This window comes from Mastigoproctus giganteus, chromosome 12, assembly GCF_048544385.1.
Source record: "Mastigoproctus giganteus isolate SK-2022 chromosome 12, ASM4854438v1, whole genome shotgun sequence".
NCBI classification, from domain to species: domain Eukaryota; kingdom Metazoa; phylum Arthropoda; class Arachnida; order Uropygi; family Thelyphonidae; genus Mastigoproctus; species Mastigoproctus giganteus.
In genome coordinates, this window is record NC_143586.1 from 139104204 (window position 1) to 139125436 (window position 21233).

At 37.0% G+C, this 21233-nt stretch overlaps 1 protein-coding gene across 1 annotated transcript in view; it reads right to left on the reverse strand.

Annotated features, from left to right (window-relative positions):
* LOC150077456 (dynein axonemal intermediate chain 7-like) overlaps positions 1-21233 on the reverse strand; it is a 325962-nt gene that overhangs the window by 135894 nt on the left and 168835 nt on the right. The window contains exons 11-12 of the mRNA XM_090385907.1: positions 19364-19495; positions 691-853 (exon numbers count right to left, since the gene is read on the reverse strand). Coding sequence (XP_090242033.1) covers positions 691-853; positions 19364-19495 — 295 coding nt within the window. The remainder of the gene's footprint in view (positions 1-690; positions 854-19363; positions 19496-21233) is intronic.

The window sequence follows — 21233 nt, forward strand, 5'->3', positions numbered from 1 at the left end:
TGCACAGTGTTCTTGCTAGAGCCACTCACCTCCAACTCTTCTGGGTTGAGAGGTTATTGAAAGACTACATTCATCCTTCACCTGCAAGAGTGCCTTTTAGCTTCTCCTTGAAAAGATGTGACATCAGCTGAAGAATTTCTCTTCTATTCTTTTTCAGGTATTTTCATTTATTCTACATTAAGCAACTTTCATTTTATTCAGTTTACTCTCTCAAATTTTTATATCAATTTGTGATAGCTTTTGCCAGCCAAGGAAACATATTGTCTTACTGGAATTTCTGTTTTATTCACCCTAGTGTTTCATTTCTGGACCTGCAAATAAATATACTGTTTCTCTAGTTTTTGGCATTTTCCTTCTTTTTCTGTTATGGACAAACTTTATTTTACAATTTTTCAGCTACATTTCCTGTCTGCTCAGTGCCAATATTTATCACAAGATGATTATTCTTAATAGGATTTTTCCTTTTACATATTAAATTATTAATTATTGATTAGGTTTCTATCATTGATTAATCCTTACTGTTAAAAATATTTCTGTAATGTATAGTCTTCTGTTTTAATAATATTAATTAAATATTAGTAATTATATGAATAACTATGCAAAGTTCATTACGTCAGCAAATTATGTATGATTACTGACTAATTTACATATTTTCCTGATAATAATAGATAATATTAAAAACTCATTTACCTAATGGAAACAGTAATAGCATTAGATATCTCATTTTCATAGCGTTTTATTTCAGCATCTGCAAATTCAGCAGCTTCAGCTGGAGATAATCCTGGTTTAGGCTGTCTGATAGGAGTAACATAAGTCTTATAAGGAATTCTTGTCAATTGTTCTGGTTTCTCAACTAAAAGAAACATTACAAACAATTTTTTTTAATGAAATTCCTTAATACATACTGTAAAAAAATCATAATTACCTGAATATTAATAAACAAAATGGCCAAAGTATTAGGCACACACCCAATAGTTACAAAAGGTGCTTTTAATTTAAAAACCTAATACTGAGTAGGACCACCTCTTGCCTGTATGACTACCACAACCCTCCTAGTTATACTTTCTACCTTCCAGTACATGTTGGCTAGAACCTACATTCCATCTGCAAAGAGCAGCTGCCAGAGCAGTTTGGAGGAAAGTTCATTTTGCTGCAGCCTAATTCAGAATATTTCCTGCCACAGGAGTTTAAGTTCAGAGCTCGGAATGTGACTGCAGTTCAGGCTCTGAACTGGACAATCCAAAATTTTGACGTTACTACCCACAAACCAGTCCTGTATAATGTGGAGTGAAATGTTGTGCTGATATTGATAGGGCACATTTCCATAGTTTTGCCATAGCACAGGTAGTGCCTAATTAGATCATGGACTTCATGTTTTCAGGCACCACAAATGGATCAAAACAGAACTAGTTGAACCAGCTACATGCCATCAGACAACCTTTACCAAACTTCATGGTTGAGACAAAATAATTCGAGAAGCTCTTTCCGGGCAATCTCTACTCAAACACATCCAAAAAACTGAAACACTGTATAGCGAGATTCATCATTCCATAGTACCTTCTGAAATTCTTATAAAGTCTATAAACACCATTTTGAATTGATAACCATGATATCAGACTTATGTGCAGCTCCCATATAAATGAACCCAAGCCCATCAGCTCCATGCAAATCATTGTGCACTGATATATGTTTCTGTGGCATACTGGACCTGCTCCATGATATATTCCACAGACAACATATGCAAGTTTCTGGGGATGCCGAAACCATTGTTTTTTTCCACTGAGGTTTCATCTACAGTCTTCCATCTTTGAATAACATCACCACAGTGGATTTTGGGAGGTTCAGACAAATCATAGTTGCAACCCACATTGAACCACCATCCCGGAATTTTTAAAGTTTATAATTATTAAAATGAAACATGTTTATTTCCATTTTGTAACTTAGAATGGCTAGAATTTTTCATTTCTAGACATTCTAGATATTCAAATTCCATGTTAATATTGGAATTTTGGTTGCACATGTTAAAAGGTTTATCTGTTTTTGACAGGAATGGGCACCAACTTTTTTTCACAAGTAAATTTAAAAACTGACAATTGAAATAAACCAAAGATCTATAACATTGTTTTTGTTAAATAAAATCAGTGTCAGAGACAGCTTTACTTAAAATGAAGAATAAAAAATTTCACTTGACAAATGCATTACTGAATAACTTATTAAGGGACTAGAAAAAAAATGTTTCTTTATGAGAAACATTATGTGGGTATAAAAAATACAAGATATTTACAAAATATAAGCCAAATAGATGAAATAATCAACTTTACAGGTCACATTTAAAAAATTAAGGACCATTCTGACTGATAAAAGTGATAATTCCGGCCCAGACATTAATAATATAAAGTTATATTGCATAATGTAAGGCAGTGAAAACAATAAAATTTGAATTTTGTAATTTTTTTTCCATAATATCAACCTTAATATATGGTTTTAATTATTTATTTTGCACATGTTCTAATTTCTATTGCTAAGGACCTGAAATAAAATCCCACAATACCAAGTTTTTATGGATAAGAAATCCAGTATTGTAATAGTAATAGTAATAGAGGCAGTGATGCAAGAAACAAGGGCTTATGTAGCATCAGACAAAAAATAAATAAATATAAAAAAAAAAAAAAATTTTGCACAACCATTCCCTCTAAAAGTTTATCCAGTTCTTCCTTGAATTTATTTAAGCTATCAACTTCCACAACAGACAGAAGTTTGTTCCAATAATTAACCACGCGCTAGCTAAAGGCAAATTCCTGCGCATCTATTCTACAACTTTCTGTCCTCAATTTGAATTTATGCCCCCATACGTTCGTAATCTGAGCAAGTGGAGAATTCAGCGTGCTCAACCCATTCAAGGCCTTATATACCTCAATCAGATCACCTCGCAGGTGCCTAGTCTCCAGCCGCTGCAATTTGCAGAACTTAAGCCTCTTGGAGAGTGGGTGCAAGAGTACACGTGAACAGGCAAAGTTTTTACAGGCTCCAGCAAATAGAGAAGTTTTGCTTTTTTTATTGACTTAAATTGGCATATTAATTTATTTTTTAGAGTTGCTTTATATTCCGAGTAAAAATACTTTAGTTTAATTTGAATTTAGATAAATATTTTGTAAGTTATTACTTAGTATCGGTAAGGGTATCAAATCCATGTGCTGAACAGGTTTTGCAGCTCCCGTGAACAAAAAGTTTTTAATTATACTTAGCCACTTATTGACTTAATTGTTAGATTAAATTATTTTCTATAAGTAGCTTATTGACCTAGTCAAGCTCCGTGGTTTATTTTGAATTTAGATAGCTCAATTTGGAAAGTAAATAATACCTCGTGTCCGTAGATTAACCATTCGTAACTTGCCACCATTGTTATATGATACGTGTGCACCGAACTAGATGGCGTAAGGTCTAACGGGAAACTAGATAGCGAGTATAGTAATATCAATTAATCGGCAAAATTTATTAATCTTATTAAATTTCATTGTCAATTGAATTGTACTTTAACTAAATAAATATAGCAACCTAGTTTTTACAAATGTAACATCGTAAATTAATAATACATAAAAGTTGACAGAGGATAAGAAAGTCATATAACGTAACTCAGAGATAACATTTGATACCGAAATATATATATATATATATATATATATATATATAGTGTTAAAACTATATTGGCTTATAAGTTTAGGATTATATTTTGTATGGGAATTTTATTGAACTTGAATAGAAATCATGACTCAGACATGAGCAGCAAAGCAAAAGGCTCAAACTAATGGAAGTGCTGTGGCTCAGGGGAGAACTGAGAGGGGACAGTTGTGATCTGAATCACAGTCTATTGAAATGCACTGCTTGTTTGATGTTTGTGGAGCAATCAGGAACGGGACATGATATTGACAAGGGGAATGTCTTTGTGTATGGGTGATGTAAGGGGTGCGAGGAAATCAGGCGCCAACTCAGCATTGTTATGGGCTTATATGAGAGCTTGAACGGCAGGGTGGATGCCCTCAAAGGATTTCAATTGAGAAGCCCATTAATCTCTCAGCTGCCCACGTCAATGCCAGAGCTTGCACTTGAACATCAAGCAACACAGTGGCAAACATCAAGGCAGAATGCGCAGGTCCCAAAGAAACTAGTTATAATAGTAGTAGTAGTGCCATGTGAAAAAAAAAAAAAAAATCACACCATTCCCTCCAAATGCCTGTCCAGTTCCTCCTTAAATTTATTTAACCTATCAACTTCCACAACAACAGATGGAAGTTTGTTCCAGCAATTAACCACCTGCTGGCTAAAGGCAAATTTCTGCACATCTATCCTACATCTGTCTTTTCTTAATTTGAATTTATGCCCCCGTAGGTTCGTAATCTGAACAAGTGACAGGATCCCATCAGAATTCAGTGTGCCCAACCCATTCAAAGCCTTATACACCACAATCAGATCACCGTGCAGGTGCCTAGTCTCCAACCACTGCAATTTGCAGAACTTAAGCCGCTCTTGGTAAGAGGATCTTTTCATTCCCCTCACCAATCTTGTTGCCCTTCTCTATACATGCTCAAGCAAACTACATCCTTTCTAAAATGAGGCCTTCAGACATGTATGCAGTACTCAAGGCATGGCCTGCCCACTGCCTTATACAGAGGGACAATCACCTCCTTTTCCCTGCTAGCAAAATTCCTATATATCATTAACAAAGCCCCATGACCTGCCCTGGCAGCCTGTCTGCAATGCTCAGAAAATTTCATATCTGACTGCACAATTACTCCCAGGTCTTTTTCATTTTCTACCACCTTAAGTGTAGTACCACACAGTTGGTACGTTTCTCTGGGGTTACTTCTACCCATATTCAGTACTTTGCATTTGTCAAGGTTAAACTTCAGTTGCCACTTCTTAGCCCAAATGCCCAAATTTCCTAGATTCTGTTGCAGTAGCACACTGCCATTACTGTCATTAACAACCCTGCCAACCTTTGTAACATCTGCAAACTTCGACACTAAGGCTGATATACCTTCATCAATATCATTGAAAAATATACAAAACAACAGTGGACCCAACACCGAACCCTGTGGGTGTTGGGTCCACTGTTGGTCAACGAAGGGCAGCACCAATTGATTACTACCCTCTGTCTTCTCCAACTCAACCAACCTTTTATCCAGGTGACTCTACTGTCAGGGAAAAGGCAACATACTGTGCAAAAACGATAGATGAAATAGGACCAGGGTATGTCTTCCAGGGGCAAAGGTTGATGATGTTGTGAAACATATATCATCTTTTAAGGGCACAAAGGGTGATATTGTTGTACACATTGGCACTAATGATATTAAGAATAGGAGACAGGCGGAATTACTTAACAAGTACAAATCGATGCTGAAAAAAAGCCGCGAGTTAGGGTTGAATTTGAAAGTGTCTGCAATTGTGCCCAGACACAATACGTGGGAGTATATGATGAGAGCCTTGTCGATCAATTCGACCCTGGAGAGACTGTGCAAGGCTCGAGGGGTAGAATTTTTCTCAACCTGGTCTGTGCTTGTTAACAGGAGACACTGCTTCTATAGGAATGGGATACACTGAAATAGAAAGGGTGCAAGAATATTTGCTGATGCTATCGTGGCAGTGTTAAGTGTGTTGGAAAACTGCTAGCTTGGGGGATACGCAGATTAAAAGGTTAACAGTGGCAGCAGGCAGAGGCAAAAGTGATCCTTGCACTGCTTCTATTAGAATGAGCAGCAGCCTAAAAAGCAAGGTAATGGAGATTTCCAGGACTGCTGGGAGTCATAGTGGAACAAGTAAATACATGGGCTGTGTTAGTAAATATACGGGCTGTGGTAACTAAGAGTAGGAACAGACACATGTATACTCGCATGTACACATGCCAAGAGTATAGATAATAAATTCGTTGAGCTTGAAGTGCTAGTCAAGACATCAAAGGCAGATATTGTTGGGATATCAGAGACATGGTGTCACACAGATATAAGCAGTGCAGAAGTGGAATTTGAGAAGTACAACGTGTACAGAAAGGATAGACAGGACAGAAAGGGAGAAGGGGTTATGCAGTTAGTTAAGAAACACATAAAATCTAAGGAAGTGCATCCAATTGATGTTGGAGAATCCAGTGTTGAGTCTATTTGGTGTGACATAAACACTGGGAAAGGAAAAAGGAGTATATTTGGTGTGTGTTATAGGCCAAATGAATCTGATGAGTATAATTAGAATTGTGCAGAAAAACAGAGTGGGCCAGTAAATCAGAGTGTCTTATAATGGAGGATTTTAATTTCCAGAGATTGACTGGAATTTGTGGTTTGGTCATTCACACACTAGCAAGGCTTTTGTGGATTTATTGGATCATTGTTTTCTACAGCAGCAGCATGTCTGGGAGGCAACTAGAGGGAGTCATACTCTTGATCTGATTATCAGTAGTGATTCTTCATGCATCAAGAATCTGCAGATAAAGGAACCACTAGGTGGTAGTGATCACAGTGTGCCGAAGTGGGATTTCCTCAAAGAGATAACTACCATCAAGGGTAAAGGGAAGGGTTTTTGCTTTCTTAAAAGTGACTACGGTGGTCTGAGACAGTATTTAAATTCTATACGGTGGGACCAACTAATGATGTTACCAACAGTAAATTCAAAATGGGAAGCATTCAAAGAATTAATCTTGGAAGCTACTAGGCTTTTCATACCAACTAAGAAATATTGTTCAAGAATTAGGCCTAAATGGATGTCAGATAAACTAATTAGACATATGACAGAGAAGAAAAATGCATGGGATACATATAAATTAACACGTGACACAGAACCTATGATAGATATAAGCTGGTCTGTAACCAAGTTACAAAGGAGGTTAGGCAGGCGAAGGTAGATTACAAGAAATCTTTGGCAAAGGATGCAAAGAAAAACAGCAAAAAGTTCTTTACTTATGTAAACTCTAGAAGGAAGGTCATGAATCAGATTGGTCCACTTGATATTGATGGTTCAACTGTTGATGATCCTGCTCAGGTAGCTAACAAACTAAATAAATTTTTTGCATCTACATTCACACATGAGGAGTAATTCAGGGAGGAGAATGCCAGAGGTGTATTCAACTCTGGCAGTAAGCTAGATAATCTTGTAATAATTGAGAGTAAAGTGGAGGAGAAATTGTTGAAGATAAACATAAGAAAGGCACCTCAGGTGGATGGAATCTGTCCACTTACATTAAAAGAGTCGGCAAAGAAAGTAAGCAAACCCTTAGCCATAATTATGAGAGCTTCCCTGGACTCAGCAGAGGTACCCATGGACTGAAGATGTGCAAATGTGACCCCAATCCACAAAGGAGGATCAAAGGAAGGCACAGGTAATTACAGACCTGTTAGTTTAACTTCTGTTCCAGGAAAATTAATGGAGGCACTGGTTAAAGAAGTATTGCATTATCATCTAGACAAAAACTCAGTTATAGCTCTGACACAGCATGGGTTTGTTGAGGGGAAGTCTTATCTGACTAATTTGATTGGATGCTATGATGTGGTGACAAAGGAACTGGATGAAAGAATAACTTTGATATCATATATATGGAACTTAGAAAATCCTTTGATACTGTTTCAAATGGAAGACTGCTGAACAAATTGGAGCAGTGTGGACACTGCTCTTCGTGGGCTAATGTTATTAATGGAGTCCCTCGGGGTTCAGTGTTGGGGTCCATTGTTGTTTTCTGTATTTATAAATGATATTGATGATGGTATATCAGGCTTAATGTCCAAGTTTGTAGACGATATGAAGGTTGACAGGGTTGTTAATGACACTAATGATAGTACACTGCTGCAACAGGATCTAGAAATGTTGAGCAGATGGGCTGAAAGGTGACAAATGAAGTTTAACATTGACAAATGTAAAGTACTACATATGTGCAGTAATCTCAGAGTAATGTATCAACTCTGTGGTACCACACTGACAGTGGTAAAGAATGAAAAGAACCTGGGGGTAATTGTGCAGGCAGATATGAAGTTTTTTGAGCAGTGCAGATGGTCTGCAAGAGTAGCTCATGGTGTCTTGTCAATAATATACAGGAATTTTTCCAGCAGGGATAAGGAGGTGATTATTCCCTTGTATAAGGCAATGGTCAGGCCACACTTTGAGTACTGTATACAGGTCTGGAGGCCTCATTTTAAGAAGGATGTAGAGCTGTTGGAACGAGTAAAGAGAAGGGTAACAAGATTAGTGAACAGAACAAAGGGTTGCTCTTATGAAGAAAGGCTTACGTTTTATTGAAATAATTACACTCAAATACAAGCCAAGCAGTTAAAATTTTACTATAAAATATAATAAAATAAAATATAAAATAAAATAAATATGATACAAATATCGGTTAAACTAGACTATTACAATAAATACAATAAAATAGGTTAAAACAATTAAAAACAATGCTAAAATCGTTAAAATCGTTAAGGCTTAAGTTTTGCAAATTACAGTGTCTGGAGACTAGGCACCTGCGAGGTGATCTGATTGAGGTGTATAAAGCCTTGAATGGTTTGAGCATGCTCAATGCAGATGGGATTCTTCTTGCTCAGAATAATCGCCTGAGAGGGCATAAATTCAAATTGAGGAAAGACAGTTACAGGATAGATGTGTGGAAGTTTGCCTTTAGCCAGCAGGTGGTTGATAGCTGGAACAAACTTCCATCTGTCATTAGAGAAGTTGATAGCTTAAATAGATTCAAGACAGAACACGACAAACATTTGGAGCAAGGGGATGGGTGAAATAAGGGTTTTTTTTTTTTTTCTTTTGGCTGATGCTATATAAGCTTGCTTCCTTGCATCATGTGCCCTTGCTAATGCTAATGCTCTCTTGGTAAGAGGATCCCTTCATTCCCCTCACCAATCTTGTAACCCATCTCTGTACATGCTCAAGCAAATCTACGTCTTTCCATCAATCTACATCAAATCCACATCTACAACATGAGGCCTCCAGACCTGTACATAGTACTCAAGGCGTGGGTCGACCATTTCCTTATACAAAGGAATAATCACCTCCTTTTCCCTGCTAACAAAATTCCTATATATCATTGACAAAACTCCAGGACCTGTACTTACATCCTGTCTGCATTGCTCAGAAAACTTCATACCTGACTGCACAATTACTTCCAGGTCTTTTTCATTTTCTCCCACACTAAGTGTAATACCACACAGTTGGTACATTCCTCTGGGGTTAATTCTACCCATATTCAGTACTTTGCATTTGTCAATGTTAAACTTCAGCTGCCACTTCTCAGCCCATCTACCTAAATTTTCCTGTTGCAAGTAGCACACTACCAGTAACAACCGTGCCAACCTTTCTATCATCTGCAAACTTTGACACTAAGCCTGATATACCTTCATCAATATCATTGATAAATAAACAAAACAACAGTGGATCCAACACCAAACCCTGTGGTACTCCACATCTACATTAGTCCACGAAGAGCAGAGTCCATTGATTACCACCCTCTGTAGCAAATGACCCTTAATACCATTCTGCTCCAATTTGTACAGTAGTCTTCCATGTGCAACAGTGTAAAAAGCTTCCCTGAAATCCAAGTATATTATATCAAAATTATTTTTTGCATCCAGTTCCTTTGTAACCACATTATAGTATCCAAACAAATTTGTCAGACAAGACTTTCTCTTAACAAACCCATGCTGCATCTGAATTATTGCTGCAGTCTTGTCTAGATGATCCTGCAATGCATCTTTAACCAGGGATGCCATTATTTTACCCAGAACAGAAGCTAAACTAACTGGTCTGTAATTACTTGTGTCACCCTTTGATCCCCCTTTGTGAATTGGGGATATATGTGTATGGGGACTTTCCCTGAGTCCATGGATGCTCTCATAATTATGGCTAAGGTGATGCTTAGTTCCTTTGCCACCTCCTTTAATATAACTGGATAGATCCCCTCCTCCTGAGGTGCCTTTCTTATGTTTAACTTCAACAATTTCTCCTCCACTTTGCTCCCAGTTATTACAAAATCATTAAGCACCTGTTACAATTTGATAAACTTCTGGCATTTTCCTTCCTTAATAACTCCTCATGTGCGATTGTAGATGCAAAATACTCATTCAGTTTATTTGCTCTCTGAGCAGGATCATCAACAGTCGAACCATCGATATCAAGTGGACCAATCTGATTCATCTTCCTTTTAGAGTTTATATAAGTAAAGAAATCCTTGCTGTTTTTCTCAGCATCCTTTGCCAAAGATTTCTTGTAATCTGTCTTCGCTTGCCTAATCTTCTTTGTGACTCGATTACAGAATAATTTATAGGCTTCTGTGTCACCTGATAATTTATATGCATCCCATGCATTTTTCTTCTCTACCACAAGTCTCATTAGTTCATTTGACAACCGTTCAGACCTAAATCTTGAACAATATTTCTTAATAGGTATGAAACGTTTAGAAGTTTCCACGATTAATTCTTTGAATGCTTCCCACTTAGAATTTGATGTTGGTAACAACATCAGTTGGTCTCAATGTACAGAATTTAAAAACTGTCTGAGACCACTGTGGTCCCCTTTACTTGCTTATACACTACTGCCAGGAATACACTAAATACATTTGATAAATATGATACTGGTTAAGTCATCAAATGCAGAGGTTATAGAGATAAATTTTGATAGCACTCAAAGAGGGGATGCAGAATTTGAATATAATGAGTATAATGTATACAGAAAATACATGGATGTAAGTAGTAGTAGTAGTAGTAGTGGAATGTGATGCAAGAAAGTAAGTGTATGAGCTTATGCAATATCAGGCAAAAAAAAAAAAAAAAAAAATCACACCATTCCCTCCAAATGCCTGTCCAGTTCCTCCTTAAATTTATTCAACCTATCAACTTCCACAATGACAGATGGAAGTTTGTTCCAGCAATTAACCACTCACTGGCTAAAGGCAAATTTCCGCACATCTATTCTACACCTGTCCTTTCTTAATTTGAATTTATGCCCCTTTAGGTTCGTAATCTGAACAAGTGGAAGGATCCCATCAGAATTCAGCGTGCTCAACCCATTCAAGACCTTATACACCTCAATCAGACCACCGCAGGTGCCTAGTCTCCAGCCACTGCAATTTGCAGAACTTAAGCCTCTCTTGGTAAGAGGATCCCTTCACTCCCCTCACCAATCTTGTTGCCCTTCTCTGTACACGCTCAAGCAAATCTACTTCCTTCCTAAAATGAGGCCTCCAGACCTGTATGCAGTACTCAAGGTGTGGCCTGACCATTGCCTTATACAGAGGGACAATCACTTCCTTTTCCCTGCTAGCAAAATTCCTATATATCATTGACAAAACCCCATGACCTGCCCTGGCACACTGTCTGCCTTGCTCAGAAAACTTCATATCTGACTGCACAATTACTCCGAGATCTTTTTCATTTTCTACCACCTTAAGTGTAGTACCACATAGTTGGTACATTTCTCTGGGATTACTTCTACCCATATGCATTACTTTGCATTTGTCAAGGTTAAACTTCAGTTGCCACTTCTTAGCCCATCTGCCCAAATTATCTAGATCCTGTTGCAGTAGCACACTGCCATTGCTGTCATTAACAACCCTGCCAACCTTTGTATCATCTGCAAACTTCGACATTAAGCCTGATATACCTTCATCAATATCATTGATAAATATACAAAACAACAGTGGACCCAACACCGAACCCTGTGGGACTCCACTAATAACATTAGTCCACAAAGAGCAGCACCCATTGATTACCACGCTCTGTCTTCTCCCACTTAACCATCCTTTTATCCATTGTAGCAACTTACCCTTAATACCATTCTGCTCCAATTTGTACAATAGTCTTCCATGCGCAACAGTGTCAAAAGCTTTCCTGAAATCCAAATATATGATATCAAAATTATTTTTTTCATCCAGTTCCTTTGAAACCACATCATAATATCCTATCAAATTTGTCAGACAAGATTTTTCCTTAACAAACCCATGCTCTGTCTGAATTATTGCTGCAGTCTTGTCTAGATAATCCTGCAATGCATCTTTAACCAGTAACTCCATTATTTTACCTGGAAGAGAAGATAAACTAACTTGGTCTGTACTTACTCGTGTCACCCTTCGATCCCCCTTTGTGAATTGGGGATACATTTGCACATCTCCAGTACGTGGGAACCTCCCCTGAGTCCAAGGATGCTCTCATAATTATGGCTAAGGGTTTGCTTAGTTGCTTTGCCACCTCCTTTAATATAACTGGATAGATCCCATCCACCCCAGGTGCTTTCCTTATGTTTAATTTCAACAATTTCTCCTCCACTTTGCTCTCAGTTATTACAAAATCATTAAGTATCCTACTACAATTTGATAACTTTCTGCCATTTTCAAACCTTAATAATTCCTCATGTGTGAATGTAGATGCAAAATACTCATTCAGTTTGTTTGCTATCTGAGCAGGATCATTAACAGTCCAACCATATAAGTCAAGTGGACCAATCAGATTCATCACCTTCCTTTTAGAGTTTATATAAGTAAAGAAATCCTTGCTGTTTTTTAGCATCTTTTGCTAGCATCTTTTGCCAAGGATTTCTCCTAATCTGCCTTCACCTGCCTAACCTCCTTTGTGGCCTGATTACAGAATAGCTTATGTCTGCCATAGGCTTCTGAGTCGCTTGATAATTTATATGCATCCCATGCATTTTTCTTCTCTGTTACGAGTCTCATTAGTTCATTTGATAACCATTTAGGCCTACACCTTGAACAATATTTCTTAATAGGTATGAAACTTTTAGTTATTGTTACTGTTATTGTTATTTGGTTTTTAGGAGCATTAGCGACTAAGGCCATATTGCTCCGGGAATATGCGGTAGTCATTCTCTGACCTTTCCGCATCCTCCGTATTTGGTGGTGATGTGTTCGAACCCCAGTCTAATCAAGAAGCGTGTGCTACGCACTGCTGCTCCTTCCCACCTGGCTACGGAGGCGCCGAAACTTTTAGTAGCATCCACGATTAATTCCTTGAATGCTTCCCACTTAGAATTTACTGTTGGTAACATCGTCAGTTGATCCCACTGTACAGAATTTAAAAACTTTCTGAGACCACTGTACTCACCTTTATGGAAGCAAAATCCCTTTCCTTTATCCCTGATGGTAATTAAATCTTTAAGTAAATCACACAGCAGTACACTGTGATCACTGCCTAGTGGTTCCTTTATCTGCAAATTCTTAATACAAGAATGGTCACTGCTGATAACTAGATCAAGAGTATTACTCTCTCTGGTTGCCTCTTGAACATGCTGCTGCAGAAACAATCATCCAATAAATCCACAAAAGTCTGACTAGTGTGTGAGTGACCAACCCACAAGTTCCAGTCAATATCTGGGAAGTTAAAATCCCCCATTATAAGAAATGCCGATTTACTAGCCCACTCTATTTCTCTGTACAACTGTTCATTGTACTCATTTGAGTCATTAGGCCTATAACATACTCCTCCTCTTATTTTTGCTTTCGCAGTGCTTATGTCACACCAAACTGACTCAACAGTGCACTGTTCATCTATATGAACTGGATGCACTCCTTTTGATTTTATGTTTTTCTTAATTAACAGCATAACACCTCCTCCCTTTCTATCCTGTCTATCCTTTCTGTACACATTGTACTCCCCAAATTCCAGTTCTGCATTCCTTATATCTGTGTGACACCACGTCTCTGCTATCCCAACAATATCTGCCTTTGATGTCTTGACCAACACTTCAAATTCATCAAATTTATTTACTATACTTCTAGCATTGGTATACATGCTCCTATTCCTATTCCTAGTTACCCTAACACATCCCATATACCCACCTATTTCACGATGACTGCCATCCGTCCCTGAAACCTCCAACACCCCTCGCTCCAGATCACTACTTATTCTAATAGAAGTTGTGCAAGAATCACCTTCACCTCTGCCTGCGGCTACTGTTAAACTATTAGTCCTTGTATTCCCCCAGGCTAGTAGTTTTCCAACCCACCTAACACTGCCTCGATAGCATCAACAAATATTCTTGCACCCTTTCAATTTAAGTGTATCCCATCCCTGTAGAAGCAGTCTCTCCTGTTAACAAGTACAGACCAGGCTGAAAAAAATTCTATCCCTTGAGCCTTGCACACTCTTTCCAGGGCAGAATTGATCGACAAGGCTCTCATCATATACTCCCTTCTATCGTGTCTGGGCAGAATTGCAGACACTTTATGTATATACAGCTTTGTTACAATGGTTCAAAAGGATACTCTCAAATCTTCCCCACCTTGTGTCTCTGTGTCTAGCATCGCTGCAAAGCCAGTCATGACTCAGTTCAGGAATATAAACATATTAGTCAAAGAATTTTGAGCTTCTGGGAACGGTTACGTTTTTGAAAATTTTTGCCATTTTATGGACCTAATTAGTCTATTAAATTGTATTTATATATAGCTTTATAGTCCTAGTCACATTCATTAGTTTATTTTTGTATTTAGCTAGAGATTTTGTAAGTTGCTATTTAATATAGGCAGAACCTTCATATCGATGATGTGGCACAGACATTGCATCTTGTAACTTTGTACTGTGGTGTGCAGTAGGGAAATCTAGTGTACTGATTGTAGTAAATAGGTATATTGAAAGTTCAAATCACATAGGTTGGCATTAATAATTTTATTAGCTATTATAATTAACTGATAACTTTACAAGTGTAATGGTATAGTGTAAATTCAAAAACATAATACATATAATGTAAACTTGGTAGAATATTATGTATTATTGCTGCATAACCAGTGCAAAGTGTTATTATTACATTTAAGTATATTACTTTAGTGTAGTATTCTCAAGTAAACTAAATTTGAACAAAAATCAGAAAGACCACAGCAGCAAAGCAAATAGTGAATGTATCGAGAGTGCTGTGGCTCAGAGAAGAGCTGGGAGGGGGATAGTTGTCCTCTGAATCTTCATGGCTATACGAAATGTACTACTTGTTTGGTGTTTGCAGATCTATCTGGAATGGGACATGATACAACCAAAGGGGGATGTATTTTTGTGTGTTCAATGTAGAGAATGTGAGGATATTAGGTGTCAACTCTGCATATGGATGGAAATTTCTAAGAGCTTGAAGAACAGGGCAGATACCTTCAAAAGAATTAAGTTGGGGAACCCCCATCAATCTCTCAACTGCCCACCACAACACCAGAGCATACACTTGAGCATCAGATAACATAGCGAAAACCCCCAAGGCAGAATGCACTGGACCAACAGAAGGTAGCTACTGTCGGTGACTATTATCAGAGAAAAGAGAAATATATTGTACAAAAGGAAGGATAGACCCAGGGTATTTCAACCAGGGACAAAAGTTGATGATATTGTAAAGCAGATATCATCTGCTTTACTCCTGTTGCAGATATCATCTCTTAAAAGAGATGATATCTGCAACAGGAGTTGCAGATATCATCTCTGTTGTAGATATCATCTCTTAAAAGAGATGATATCTACAACAGGATCTTTTCTAGATCCTGTTGCAGTAGAATGCTTCCATTACTGTCATTAATCACTCTGCCAATCTTCATCAATATCATCAAGAAATACATAAAACAACAATGGGCCCAGGACTGAACCCTGGGGAACTCCACTGATAACATTAATCCAAGATGAATAATCAGGCCACACCTTGAGTACTGTATACAGGTCTGGAGGCCTCATTTTAGGAAGGATTTTAGGTTGTAGCAGCTCATTTTAGAGCTGCTACAACCCAAAAGCAGCTCATTTTAGAGCTGCCACAACGAGTACAGAGAAGGGCAACAAGATTAGTGAATGGAGCAAAGGGTTGCTCTTATGAAGAAAGGCTTAAGATTTGCAAATTACAGTGTCTGGTGACTAGGCACCAGCGAGGTGATCTGATTGAGGAGTAGCCCAGATTAATTGCCTGAGGGGACATAAATTCAAATTGAGGAAAAGCAGTGAAAGGTGGACCACACACTTTAGCCAGTGTGTGGTTGATTGCTGTAACAAACTTCCATCTGTTGTTGTAGAAGTTGACAGCTTAAATAACTTCAAGGCAGAACTAGACAAACATTTGGAGCAAATTGATGTGTGAAATGGGAAGGAATTTTTTTTTTTTTTTTTTTGGCTGATGCTGTATAAGCTTGCTTTCTTACATCATATGCCTCTACTAATGCTAACATTAATGTTAATGAACAGTGTCCATTAATAACAACTCTCTCTCTCTCTCTCTCTCTCTCTCTCTCTTCTCCCGCTCACCCATTGCTTTTTCCATAGCAGCAATTTGTCTTTCATTTCTTTTCAAGCTGCATATGTTTCAACAGAAACAGTGCAAGAATCACTTTCACCTCTGACCAAGGCTATTGTTAATCTATTAGTCCATCTATTAGCAGTTTTCCCACCTAATGCTGCCTCGGCATCAGCAAACATTCTTGCACTCTTTCTGTTTTAGTGTATTCTATTCCTGTAGAAACAGGCTCTCCTGTTAACAAGCTCAGACCATGCTGAGAAACATTTTACCCAAAGAACCTTGCATGATTTTCGCAGGGACGAATTAATTGACGAGGCTCTCACCATATACTCCCTCCTATCGTGCCTGGGCAGAATTGCAGACACTTTCAAATTCAAAACTAACTCCAACTTTTCCTCAACACTGCACATGGTGAATTCTGTAGGAGATCTGCTGACTTACTTAACAAGTCAGCAGATTGTTTGTTATTTGGTTTTTAGGAGCATTAGCAACTAAGGCCATATTGCTCCAGGATATGCGGTGGTCATTCCCTGACCTTTCCGCATCCTCCGTATTTGGTGGTGACGGGCTCGAACCCCAGTCTAATCAAGAAGCGTGTGCTACGCACTGCTGCTCCTGCCCACCTGGCTATGGAAGCGCCTCAAGTCAGCAGATCTCCTACTCTTAACATCATTAGTGCCAACATGTGCAACAATATCACCTTAGGTGACAGCTAAGTTTCAAATATCAGCAGGAAGAACATCGCATGCACTCTGTCAGAAGAGTGTATTCTGCCCAATTTATAATGAACTGAAACCAATACAAGTTCCAAAATTCTCAGTTTGTCATTATGGTGTTGCATCCTTGAGGCAGTATATTCAAGAAAAGGCAAAAAAAAAAAAAAAAGACTATGTATTTTGAAATTCCAAGCCTAAGAATTACAAAAATTATTTGTTATTTCCAAGCATGCAAAATTTCCAAAGTGATATCAGAAATTAATTAAATGCAAAGTTTTTAACATGACTTAATAATCATTACTGTAATTATATGTAATTGTACTAAACACTAAAAAGTTGGTTTTTTTGTGTTTATTTTTTAAATAAGCACACAAACTGGCCCAAACAGAAATACTGATAAATTGTGACAGAACAATGTTGCTGGCTTTCAATATAAAATAATATATAAAATGATTGTTGAAAACATTCTAATTGAATTTTAAAAATTTAGTTGCATTAAAGGTTGACTTCTTACATTCCCATTTAGACTACTTTTCTCAGTAGTGTCAGCAAAGAACATGAAGAACTTTTACCAGGATGGATGTGAGTACAATGGTCGATTACTGCAGGTCATTTCAATGACCAGCAATAATAAGCAACAATAAAACTGATTTATAAAAACATTTTAAATCCCAAAACTGTGATATAAATGAACATCACCAAGTAGAAAAGAAAAAAAATATTCACTTTTCAAGTACAGAAAGGCTCTGATGTGGTTCAACAAAATGTATATTATTCTTGAAAGCAGCATAGTAGCATTACATAAAATATAGTAGAAAATCAAAGTTCCAAATACTGAAAATGACTGAAAAGGCAACATCATCAAAAAACATATCTGCTATAGTCCTGGGAAATGCTACCATCACAAGCAGCATTGCTGCTCTAAAATGATAAATTTTGTGAGCTCAACAGCAGTATAAATATCTTCCCTTTTGAAAAAATTCACCATAATTATTCAATATTAAAATAATCTATTCAATAGTAAAACTATTCAAGTAATCTAAAACTATTCAAGTAATCTATTCAAGAAATCTAAAACTATTCAATAATCTATTCAAGTAATCTAAAACTATTCAATAATCTATTCAAGTAATCTAAAACTATTCAATAATCTATTCAAGTAATCTATTCAATAGCAAATTAGCTTACTTCATTTATGGTGAATTCTGTAAATAAAAAGATGAATTAAATATCTGTATTATCTGTATAAGAGTTAAATAAAATCTTATTATTAAATTTTTTTGAAAGCCTCAATTTTTTTTAATAAAATTTTATATAAATAAAAGAAACTACGATATATAAACTGGAGATAATCATGCATCTGCCCACACATTTTTTATTTATTTATTTCGTATGATGTGATCAATACACGAAGGAACCAGTTTTTTTCTTGCTTCCTTCGTGTATCGTGGCCGGGATATCCAACCAACCGGTTGGTTCGGCACCATCGTGATATCCGGCCCGAGGCGGGAATCGAACCCGCGACCTTTGGGTTGCCAGGCAGGCACTTTACCTACCCGGCTAGCCCGGTCGGCTCTGCCCACACATTCATTTTGCATAATGAGATTGCAAATTAAGAGGAACTTGAAAGTTGGCTGCTACAGAGGTCTAGCATGTTAGAGCATTGTATGGAATGTCATTTCAAAACACCAAATAATAATATGTATAGTATATAAATGCTTTATGAACATTGTTTGGATGCAGAGAATTCTGGAATATGAGAGTTGAACATTTGACAATAGAACATATATAAATATTTTGCCTATGTTTCAATACTCAAATACAAAAAAAAAAAAAAAAAAATTGGGCAGTTAGTTTTCCCATATCTTGTAAAAAAAATATTTTTTATAGCTGATGTAGGGCTTCAGACATCTAGTATCTAAAATATCAATTATCCAAATGCTTCAAGTCCAAAATATTTTGGATAAATGACTTTCTACTGTATTTGAATAAAACAAAACATTTCTTTAAAGATTGTTTCAAATTACTTAAATCCTTTACGGCATGATAAAATCATTTATTATTTAGCAATACATTGCAACACCATTACCAGAGCAGCCTTGATCACTTGCAAACTCAACTTCTCCGTGTTCTTTTGCCCGTTCATCACGAGGACTGTGTGTGTGTGTGTGTGTGCGCGCGCGCTCTCAATAATAAATGATTTTATAGTGATGTGAAAATTGTACGTAATTTGTATCAATCTTTATGGATAATTTCAACAATCTAAACAACATTGAATGAGCTGTTTTTTTGTGGGAGATATATTTATTTTTTTTTTTTGGATTAGCAGATTGATGTTTATTAAGTAAATATTAACTTTCACTTCACTTAGTAATTCTTTTAGTACAAATTACATATCAACTAAAGAAATTTACCATACATAAGAATCCAAGACCCAGAATAAACAGGTTGTGGAGGCATATGCAACAATTCAAAATAAACCACACCTCCTAAAATAGTGTGGCCTCCCAGATCTACTGGTTCTGGAACTGACGATGTTTCAGAAGCTGAAAATAAAACAGAAACAGGGTGGTTGTTACCTAAGCTTAAAAAAAATTTAATCAAAAGAAGTAACACGAAATTATAAATAAGAAATATGGATTATATTAAAAAGCAGAGATCTGAAAACTGAAACTTGTATAATTAGATTTCTGTTTTATTAATTTATCCTCCTTATATTAAAAATAGCAAGAGCTTCTAAGTAACTGACTTTGCACTTGCCTCTTGTCTACAAGATGGGTAGTTTGGCTGCAGTTTATTTCCATCTATACTTCACCTCTGTTACATCCTAGCTCTCCTGTATCCCCATCAAAAGACAAAAACTGAGCTTTAGTTTCTTATCTCTGATTCTTTAAGCATTGAACCTTATAAACCTCCTCCTATCATATGGTACACATCGCCATTTAATGCTTCCATTAATTTTCTAACAGACAGATATTAGAAGGATCCTGAGCAATCTTGATAAAAAAAACCTCCACATCCTGGTGGAATTTCTCATGAGGTGAGGTATTAATACTGGTAGTGGCAAATGATGCAAGGAAACAAGCTTACATAGTATCAGCCAAAAAAAAACACCCCACTCACCTCATCTGTACACTTTGTCTAATCCTTAAATTTATTCAAACTACCTGCTTCTACAACACCAGATAGAAGATCGTTGCAACAATCAACTATTTTCTGACTGAAAGCAATTTTTCAAACATCTATCCTGTAACCACCATTCTTCAAATTAAATTTAAACTCCGGAAGGCTGGTTGCAGGATAGATGGGGGAATGAAGGGTGCTCTCCCCTATGTGCATTGTCTGAGCAGGAGCAAGAACACTATCAATATTTTAGCTTACTCAATCCATTCAAAGCTTTAAAAACCTCAACCAGATCTCACAAATACCTAGTTTCCATATGCTACAATTTTACTTAGAAAAAACCTCTTGCTATTTTTAATATTAGGTTAGCAAGACATATTTCTCTCTCTCTCTCTCTCTCTCCAGTGCTACAGGTTAGCCCCTCCGTACGTACAGTCTGGGCTCAAATAGTCAAGTTTTAGAATGCCGCCCAAACCCAAAATCCAGGCCTGAAGGCAGATTTCATTACTGATTGTTGCTAATTAAACATCTGTGTACCAGATTTCTTGGAATATATTATGTCTTTTGGTTGCAAATAAATGTTTTGTGGTTTTCTATTATGCATTACTCCAGACATCCCCATTCTAAAAGATCAGCAGTAATCTGCCATTATCTTTATGTTCCACCACCAATAGTAACTTTTTTCCACTGTCTTTATATTTTGATGGAAATGCTAACCTGACTGATGGAAGAAAGAACTAGCATTAGCATTAGTAAAGGCACATGATGCAAGAAAGCAAGCTTATATAGCACCAGCCAAAAAAAAATAAAAAAATAAAAATAAAAAAATAAAATTTCACCCATCCACTCGCTCCAAATGTTTCTCTAGTTCTGCCTTGAATCTATTTAAGTTATCAACTTCTACGACAGATGGAAGCTTGTTCCAGCAATCAACTACATGCTGGCTAAAGGCAAACTTCCGCACATCTATCCTAAAACTGTCTTTCCTCAATTTGAATTTATGCCCTCTCAGGTGATTATTCTGAGCAAGAGGAAGAATCCCATCTGCATTGAGCATGCTCAAACCATTCAAGGCTTTATACACCTCAATCAGATCACCTCGCAGGTGCCTAGTCTCCAGACATTGTAATTGAAAAACTTAAGCCTTTCTTCATATGCCAG